Consider the following 10,691-nt stretch of genomic DNA (forward strand, 5'->3'; position numbering starts at 1 on the left):
TAAACACAGCCTTCTCAATTAACCCCTGAGAGTTCTCTCTTCAGTAAGGAGAACCAAAGGGGTTGTTTCATAGGGAAACTCCCTTTTGATCCTTCCCCCAAAAATCCCAAAAAAAAACAAGAAAATTTTTAAAAATGGCGAATAAGAAAGTGGTCATTGGTGGAATAGCCTCAATTCTTGTGGTGGCTTGTGTGGTAGCAGCATGTGTTACACTCACACAAAAAGATGAAACTTCATCTACTGGCCAAGTCACAACTTCTACAAAATCAGTAGAAGCTATGTGCCAACCAACCCCTTACAAACAAACTTGTGAAAAAACCCTCTCCTCAGCCAAAAATGTGACTGATCCAAAGGATTTTATTAAAGTGGCATTTGAAGCTACTGTGACTGACATTAAAAATGCAATCATGAACACTGATTTGATCATGAAAGCTGCTAGTGATCCTAAAACCAAAGACGCGCTTCACGCTTGTGAAGAGCTCTTTGATCTTGCCATTGAAGATCTAAGGACTTCTGTATCGAAATTGGAAAGCTTTGATCTAACCAAAATTAAGGACATCGTCGATGACCTTAAGACATGGCTTAGCGCTGTGGTTGCTTACGAGGAAACTTGCTTGGACGCTTTTGAAAAAACAGATGGTGATACAGGTGAGAAAATGGCGAAGCTATTGAACACAACTCGGGAGCTAAGTATCAACGGTCTTGCTATGGTCAATAGCTTCGGTGAAATGATCACACAAACCACAGGCCTTAGCCGAAAATTGTTAACTACTGATGAATCTTCGTTTGTTGAGGCTAGTAACCGTAAGCTTCTGCAAATTTCTAACGCAAAGCCTAACGCCGTGGTTGCTCAGGATGGAAGTGGACAATATAAGACCATTACTGATGCACTTAAAGCTGTGCCAAAGAAGAATACAGAGCCATTTGTTATCCTAATTAAGGCTGGTATATACAAAGAATACGTTGACGTCGAAAAAGGCATGACAAATGTTGTGTTTATTGGTGAAGGCTCAACCAAGACCAAAATTACTGGTAATAAGGCCGTAAAGGAACCTGGCATTGGTTCAACTTGGCATACTTGCACTGTTGGTAAGTCTTTCTCTCTCTTTTTCTCAAAATTCGCACTCAGTCAAATTAATTAGTAACTTAATAAAACGGCAGCTCCGGTGCACTAAGCTCCTGCTATGCGCGGGGTCCAGAGAAAAACCGGACCACCAGCATTTATTGTATGCAGCCTTACCTTGCATTTCTGCAAGAGGTTGTTTCCACGGCTTGAACAAGTGGCCTTTTGATCAGACGACAACAGCTTTACCAGCCAACACTCCCTTCTAAATAGTAACTTACTATTATTACAAATTGTTGCGTGCAGGTGTGAGTGGAGAAGGTTTCGTGGCTAGGGATATAGGATTCGAGAACACAGCAGGAGCAGTGAAAGAACAAGCAGTTGCACTACGAGTGAATGCTGACAAGGCAGTTATCTACAACTGCAAAATCGATGGTTACCAAGACACACTATACGCACACTCTGGTAGACAGTTTTATCGCGATTGTATCATTACAGGAACCATAGATTTCGTGTTTGGTGATGCAGCTGCCGTATTCCAAAACTGCAAATTAATAGTAAGGAAGCCAGGTGATGGTCAGAATTGCATGGTAACTGCTCAGGGAAGGACCACACCTGCTTCGAAAGGTGCACTCGTTATGCAAAATTGCGAGATCAAAGCAGAACCAGAATTCCTAGCAACAAAACCACCAATTAAGGCATTTCTTGGACGTCCATGGAAGGAATATTCACGAACAATAATCATGCAATCGTATATCGACGGATTCATTGATCCAACAGGGTGGGCGCCATGGAATACAACTGAGTTTGGAATACATACTTGTTGGTACGCTGAGTATCAGAATAGAGGTCCAGGAGCTAGCCTTGACAAAAGAATTAGTCATTGGAGAGGTTACCAGAAGGGAATTTCAGGAGATGTTGCAAATTCATTTACTGCTGGTCTATTTATTAACCCCACAGATAGTAGCTTTCTTCCTAAGGCTGATATTCCCTATGAGGCTGGCATGATGAAGGTGTAAATTTTTTGAAGTTTTATATATAACCTTCAAAAAATTACAACAATTACTTCATTATGTTTATTCTATTTCCTTTTCTTCTCATTGTTTTGTCCCTGGGGACTATTTTGTTTTAGCTAATTAATTAATCTCTCAATTTTTTGCTCCTGTATTACAATAAAATTATCTCATTCATACAATTTGTTTGTCAGTATTTTACTTGACACAATTATTTAATAAGAGAAAATTTTAGAGCATGAGTTTTCTTTTTCCGTTGAGCATTGATCACGCCCAACTATGCCTTGTAAAAAGGACTAAGCGGTCGCTGCAAATATAACCCGGTTTAAGTCCGGAGTCAAATCCTACATGGAACTAACCTATTTTCTACAACTTTAAATAATGCTAATGATAAGCTCAGACAACTTCCGGATGCAAAAGTTTTATGAATAATCAGTGAAATTTATTTAGCTAAGGAAAAATGACAATAAAATTAGCAATAATCAAGACTAAAATCGAATTCAAGGGTAAAAGGATCTAGGGCTATTGATTTCCCCAATTGCCAGATTAATTCTTAACTCTTTAGCTATAATCTCGCCGTAATACTCTATGAAGATTATGAGTTCCGGACTACCGTAATTACCTCTCGATCAATTACGATAATTTACTAGAAGCATTCTCTCGAACTACTCTAGTTAACAATTTATGCAACTCAGAATTATCCCATCAAAACTTCGTTATTTCTAACCCCACTTTTAAATTCAAGTAATTAATCTCTTAACTTACCCAAAAGTGGTGTTGTTCAACAACAATCTAACCAAGTGTTCTTTCTCAAGCAACACAAGGTAACTAGACACGATTAATAGAGGGCCCTTCCAATTAACCACAATACAATACGTAGTTGAATAATCATAGAACAAACACGGCTCAATTATAACAAAATAGAGCCAAGACTTTATCCAACAATTGGTTCCATCAACACATAGATAATAGATTTAGCTACTCATACTAATGAAAAATAAATCACTAAAATAATTCGTAATCAACAAATAGAAGTATGAAGAAGAAGAAGATGAAAACTCTTAAGAAATTATCCGTCTTCTCTCCCTTGTTCTTGCCTCTAAAATCTTCTAAAACCAGCTATCCCCCACTTCTGGGCGAGTTTAGGTTTCATATAGGTTTAGGTTAGTCGCCTAAAAAATTACATAATTAACCCTGCGTGTTTGGCTTTCGTCCGCCCGTCCGCGGTCGTGGATTCGACCGCGGATTTCCACTGCCTCACTGCCTTGAGTTCGCGGACCAATTTGCGGCCCACTTTGCGGCTGCGCACCTGGAAGGGTCGTCTCGCTTGCTTTTCTCGCTCCTTTTCGACCGGGATAACCTTCAATTGGCCTTTCACACTCCATGTTGACTCCAAAACACTCGTTAGCTCCCTCCTAGCTCGGAGTAGCTCCTGCGAAGCATCAAATTCTTAGTTAGAGCATTTTGTTATATTTTAGCATTCAAATATCAATAAAGTGCGGCTAAATTAGAGTGTAAGTAGTGTCTAAATTGCATAAATATAGCCTACTATCAACACCCCACACTTAAATCATTGCTCGTCCCCGAGCAATCAAACCTCACTCTAAGAGGCCTAACTTCACTAAGCGACTTCCCTACTCGTCGCACCAAGAATATTTCACATAAATTGAGGACATTAGTGCAACATCTACACCTCAAGAATTGACTCCCTCTAGCCACGCAATGTTCCTAACCGGATTACTTACTCTAATTCATAGTTCCAGACTTGCCTCTCCTTCATGAATCAAGTGCCTTCTCACAACAAAAGAGGCTCATTTCACAATCAGTAAAATTCACACACACTGAGGAACTTTAAAAAGGAATAGAATTCACTCACCCTCAGAAATGACATTCTTGTGTGATAGAAAATGCACCATAGGCTTACCCGTAGTGTACGACTCTACTAATTGAGCTCACTCAGTCTAGGTTCAAGTAGGACTCTATTTGGATGTAATATAGGCTACATGTTGTGTAGTATATTTTTGGATATGATAGTGACTACACCTCCCTAAGCACTTTAATACATTTATTTTACAATCAAGTCCACACCTAAGTTAAATATATATTTTCATCTTTAACATCACATATACCACCCCACACTTCTTCTTTGAGCACAATCACCTTAAAAGCCACCAAAGAATTATTACCAATCAACATGATACACTATTAACAATGTTTTCTTTTTTCACAAGTGACTTTTCCAACAAGATATACCTTTCTCCTTATTTCCCTAGTTCCACTCAAAAGCTCCACCAACTACCCCACACTTTATCCTTTGTAAATTCATAGTATTTCGAGTGCTTACGATAGGTAAAGAGTTCAAAAAAATGGTCAATTCAAATAAGGGATAGGGCTTGTAATGTGGTTGCCAAGGAAACATGATTATAGGCTCAACGGGGTTAACTATGGTACATAGCAAATAGGTGGGTGGAATATGTATATATATGGTTCAACAAAAAAATGCCTATATCACTTCCCAGACTAAACAAGACTACCATTTCGCTTTGCAGACACACGGGGCAAATTCTAGGCGTTAAATGTCATGCACAGAATATAACAAGCCTCATACACACATGGCACATGACTCATTCCAGATTAGATCATCAAACACTCAGATCAGGGTACTTAAGCCAAATTAAGAACATACATTTTAAGGCCTTCTTACAAGAGTCAACAAATGAGCCTAAGCGTCACACTAAAGTAACCGCTATATTCAAGGTATTACGAAATTATGGGATCCTATTCTAATTCTGCCCATAGCCCATAAGTTCCTAACTAAAAATAAAAAGCTAACTACACCCGGTTCAAACAAAACCCTTAGAAAAAAAAACCGCGGTTTGAAGAAAAACCAAGGAGGAATTGATACACTACTACAAAAGAAAATCTTTTTTTTTCTTTCGACTTTAGTCCCTCAAGAAATCCATCGAATGATATCCATCGTCGGGCCAAGTCGAAATTGATTTATACAAATAAACTACGAAACTATCTACATACAACATACACCAAAGTATCCCCCACCCCACACTTAAAAAGATGGCATGTCCCCATATCATACAAAGTAAAGTAATGTGAGGTAAAGGAACTTCCCTAGTGGATCAGTCTTGATCGGAGACAGTGCCAGGGTCGAGATGACATGCTCTCCCCAACGCACGCAGCCAGTCCATGATTTTCTTTTCTAACTTCGCATTTTGGGTGGCCAAAGCATCAACTCTGGTCCCCAATTCCGTGATGGAAGTGCGCAGTCCTGCCATGTCTTGTTCTAGGGTTGTCATTTGCATGCTTCGTCTGCCCCTGGGATGGTCCTTCAGCCAATGCAGCTTGTTTATGTGGGGGTGAGGCAGGTTCAACCTCCTCCTGCCCTTCATCGCCCTCTTCTGACGCATTAGAATCGTCACTATGAGTTGCCCCTGGTGCCACCGGGTCTTTCCCGATGGTCACTTTGTCTACCCGAAACTTTGCTTATTGCTTATTTCTCAGGCACCCTTGCTGCCCGACATAATCTAGTGATCAGATAGGGGAAAAAGAACTCATACCTCTTCTGTGGTGAACGGACGAACATCTCAGACTGAATAACCTTGGCCACATTGAAGTCGTGACTATTCACGAAGCACCATATCAAGGCAGCTCTCGGACCATTTACCTCCGTGGTGTTGTGGGATGGCAGCAAGCGACTGTTGATGATGTACAACCAGCACTTTCCTTCAAAAGTGAGTGAGGAAGAGTGTAGCTTCGATCCCGGCACAACCCACACTACCTCTTTGTCTGGTGTATAGATAGTTCTGAAAAACCTGTTCCATGTGATGGGTTCTCTCCTGTAAGTATCATAGAAATCCTCCTCCCCGTTGAATTTAGGCAATCGATACACTCTCCTGATGGCTTCTATCGAGGCATCCACCCTTGTGTGTCGCACAGTGCATATTCTATCCTCATGTTCGGAGCAGTTGGCATAGAACTCCAGAACAAGCATCAAGTTACCCCCCTCCGGCTCTTCAAAAAAATTGTCCAATCTGCGCCTGATCAACTCCCGATACATATTAGGGCACTCATCCTGGAGGGACGCCCTGTCAATACCCTTTTCCAGTACAGGTTTTTTAGTGGCCTTCAAACTAAAATGGTCTTGGGCAGCTCTGGAGACAAACCTTGTACGATCAAACTAAGATGCACTGGCCGATGCCCGTCCCCGAGATGAGCCTCCATGACCACTTGATGAGGCCCCGGTAGCGTGTCTCTTCCTTGAAGGTTGCATGTTACCTACACAATAAATACTACTATCAGTGGAGAGAGGAATTTGTGTCCCAATGGTGGTTACTCAGACTTCACTCGCACAATTGCTCACAATTTATATTCAACACTCATTAAGGCAAATCAACAAATATGTAGTGTGCATATGTTCCCCCAAGTCACCCAAAGACCCAATTAGACTACCATTCCTCACAAACCCAACAATGGCTTCCCCCAAATCAACCAATTCAAATAGCCTCCATATACCACATATAAACCACAATCCAAATCCCAGGCAAAAGTACCTATGATTTTACTACCCTATACAGAAAAGGAAAAAAGAAAAATACTAAGAAAGAGGAATAAAATCATGTACTTACTTGGAGATCTTGAGAAGAACGGAGGTGAGAGAGTGGTTGAGTGGAGAAGAGAATGAAGGAGAAGAGTCTTGTGTTGAAAGGAAATTATGGGGGAAAGGAGGGGTTTGGGTACTTGAAGTTATGGAGGAAAGAAGAGAAGTAGGGGAAATGGAAGGGAAGTGGGGGTTGTGGGTGTTTAAGTTAGGGAAAAATAAGGGGGGATAAAAACAAATTTGACTAAAAAATAAGAAGAAACTTACCTGGACACGCCCCAAATCTGCGACCATATCCGCGGTCGCGGATTCTGGGCAGAGGGGGGCCAAATATCTGTGGTCCAATCTGCGGCCGCGAACGGGGGGCAGAACACATGCCAAAATCTGCGGCCATATCCGCGGTCCAATTCGCGGCTGCGGATCTCCATCTCCAGCCAATATTTGTCTTTGCCATATTTTTACCTATTCTACGATTAATTTCGACCCCCGAATCCTTCCGATGCGCATAATATTTTTCCCCTGCACACTAGTAGATCGGTCAAAGTCATTCAAAATCAATTACAACAACCAAAGTAAGCAAATAATGGGCTGCCTCCCAAAAAGCGCCTAAGTTAACATCACGGCCCGATGATTTACAACAAACCATGGGTTGCCTCCCAGGAAGCGCCTGATTTAACATCGCGGTACAACGCAGGCTTTCATTATCACTCCTCATTCGCGTACTGGGGCTCTTCCAAAGTTATCACCACTCTATCCCCTTTCTCTTCGACCATTCCAAGGTAATGTTTTATCATTTGCCCATTTACCGTGAACTTGTTTGTCCCATCTTCGGATTTAATCTCTACAGCTCCACTTGAGAGCACTTGCACCACTCTGAAGGGTCATGACCATCGGGACTTCAACTTACCCGGAAACAATCTCAATCTCGAGTTGTATTAAAACACTAGATCTCCGGGCTTGAAGTTCCGATCTAAGATGTGCTTATCATGGATCATTTTCATCTTTTCTTTGTATAATCTAGCATTCTCAAATGCATGGAACCTGAATTCCTCGAGCTCATGTAACTCAGTGATTCTGCTGGTGCATGCGGTCTCTATATCCAGATTCAACCACCGCAGTGCCCAAAGTGCTTTATGTTCGAGCTCTACCAGAAGGTGGCATGCCTTTCCAAACACCAACTTGTACGGTGACATACCAATTGGAGTTTTGAATGCTGTGCGGTACGCCCATAATGCATCACCCAACTTCTTCGTCCAATCAGTCCTTGTTGCATTCACTGTCTTTGTCATGACACTTTTAATTTCTCTATTGGACACTTCAACTTGCCCGCTCATCTGTGGGTGGTACGGTGTGGCTACTTTGTGATGAACTCCATACTTTTCCAACAGACGTGCGAACGCTCTATTGCAAAAATGGGTTCCACCATCACTTATTATAGCTCTCGGGGTGCCAAAACGTGTGGAGATGTTTTTCTTTAGGAAACTTCTTACCCTTTTGCATCATTGGTTGGGAGAACCACCGCTTCGACCCACTTGGAGACATAGTCAACCGCTACCAATATATATTTGTTACCATACAAGCTGACGAACGGCCCCATAAAGTCGATCCCCCACATGTCAAAAACCTCCATCTCTTGAATTGTGGTTATCGGCATCTCGTGACGGCGAGATATGTTGCATGTCCTTTGGCATTCATAGCAACTTTTGACCCAAGCATGGGCATCCTTGAACAGGGTAGGCCAATACAATCCCGATTCCAACACTTTTGCTGTTGTTCGGATTCCTCCAAAGTGTCCACCATATGGTGAAGCATGGCAAGCCTGCAAAATAGAAGGTTGATCTTTCTCGGGGATACACCTCCGGATCATGTTATTTACACATATTTTAAACAATAGAGGTTCATCCCAATAATAGGCTCGACAATCGCGGAAGAACTTTTTCTTTTGAATTGAGGAGAGTTCATAAGGTACAATACCGCTTGCTAAATAGTTAGGAATATGAGCATACCATGGCGTTTCCTCCATTGTCACAGCAAGTAACTGTTTATCTGGGAATGTCTCTATTATGTCTTCAACCTCCATTCTCTTTTTAGCTCCTTCCAATCTTGAGAGGTGGTATGCCACTTGATTGCCCGTCCCCTTTCTGTCACGGATTTCCAGATTGAATTCGTGTAGCAACAGAACCCAGCGAATCAAGCGTGGCTTTGACTCCTTCTTTGCAATCAAGTACCTAATTGATGCATGGTCAGTATAAACAATAACTTTTGAACCAATTAAGTACGACCTGAATTTGTCAAAACTACATCCAGCATTTCCTTTTCCGTTACAGTGTAATTGAGTTGTGCACCGCTGAGCGTCCTGCTTGCATAGTAAATTAGGTGCATTATTTTGTCTTTGCGTTGCCCCAAGACTGCTCCTATAGCATAATCACTGACGTCGTACATGAGCTCGAATGGTTGCTCCCAATTGGGTGCCACTATGATGGGTGCAGTCACCAATCTCTTCTTCAGCTCATCAAAAACCAACCTGCAATCATTAGAAAACACAAAGGGCAGATCCTTTTCAAGCAGCTTACATAAGGGGTTAGCAATTTTGAAAAAATCTTTAATGAATCGCCTATAGAACCCCGCGTGCCCAAGGAAACTTCTCACTGCCTTTACCGAAGTGGGCGGTGGCAGTTTCTCAATCACATAAACCTTAGCATGGTCGACTTCAATGCCCTTGCTAGACACTCGATGCCCTAATACTATTCCTTCGTGTACCATAAAATGGCACTTTTCCTAATTCAGCACCAGATTTGTCTCTACACATCTTTTGAGCACTCTTCTTAAGTTGTGAAGACAATCTTCAAATGAATCCCCCACCACAGAGAAATCATCCATAAACACCTCCATAATATCCTCCACCATGTCAGTGAAAATGGCTAACATGCACCACTGGAATGTAGCCGGTGCATTGCAAAGTCCAAAGGGCATTCTCCGAAAGGCAAAGATGCCATATGGACAAGTGAAGGATGTTTTCTCTCTGTCTTCCAGGGCTATTGAGATTTGGTTATACCCCGAGTATCCATCCAACAAACAGAAGTAGGATCGCCCAGCTAACCTATCCAACATTTGGTCAATGAAAGGCAATGGGAAATGGTCCTTTCGAGTGGATGTGTTCAGTTTCCGATAGTTCATGCAAATCCGCCACCTCGTGGCTGTACGAGTCGAGATCAACTCGTTATTCTCATTTTGTACAACCGTCATTCCTCCCTTTTTCGGCACACATTGGACAGGACTGACCCTGTTGCTGTCAGAGATGGGGAAGATGATACCCGTATCCAGCCACTTGATCACTTCCTTATTTACTACTTCTTTCATATTCGGGTTCAGCTGTCGTTGATGCTCCCTGGAAGGTTTGTGCCCCTCTTCCAGAAGAATCTTGTGCATGCAAAAGGCTGGGCTGATACCCTTTATGTCTGCCATGGTCCAACCGATGGCAGTCTTACATTCTTGCAATACCTGCAATAGTTGCTCTACCCACACAGCTAGCAAACCAGATGATATAATAACATGCAAAGTAGAATTAGTCCCCAAGAAAGCGTACCTGAGGTGGGCTGGAAGAGGTTTCAAGTCCAGCTGTGGTGGCTCCTCTATTGATGGTTTTGCAGGTGGTGTTTCTCTCTCATCTAAGTGTAGGGGCTCGAACTGAGGTTTCTTTTTCCATAATTCTTGACCTTCGAGAGCCATGACCCACTCTGCCAACCCTTCACCGTCCATCTCTTCCAAATTCATCAAGCATGCTTCTAATGGATCCTTGACATTAAGGGTCTCATCCTCTTCTTGCAGTATCACATCCACGGCCTCCACTAGTGAGCAGTTTGCAAATTCACTGGGTCTCCTCATGTATTGTTGAACGTTGAATATTATTTCTTCATTGTTCAACCTCATTTTCAACTCTCCAGTCTCACAATCAATTAATGCTCTCCCAGTGGCTAAGAATGGCCTTCCCAGAATGATGGTT

At 42.1% G+C, this 10,691-nt stretch overlaps 1 protein-coding gene across 1 annotated transcript; it reads left to right on the forward strand.

Moving 5' to 3' along the window:
• Positions 1–2,230, forward strand: LOC107768747 (pectinesterase-like). The gene is made up of 2 exons (XM_016587895.2): positions 1–1,089; positions 1,370–2,230. The coding sequence occupies exons 1-2, from the start codon at positions 135–137 to the stop codon at positions 2,080–2,082; spliced, it is 1,668 nt and encodes a 555-aa protein (XP_016443381.1). The 5' UTR covers positions 1–134; the 3' UTR covers positions 2,083–2,230.
• Positions 2,231–10,691: the final 8,461 nt, after the last annotated feature.

This window comes from Nicotiana tabacum, chromosome 14, assembly GCF_000715075.1.
Source record: "Nicotiana tabacum cultivar K326 chromosome 14, ASM71507v2, whole genome shotgun sequence".
Classification (NCBI taxonomy): Eukaryota; Viridiplantae; Streptophyta; class Magnoliopsida; order Solanales; family Solanaceae; genus Nicotiana; species Nicotiana tabacum.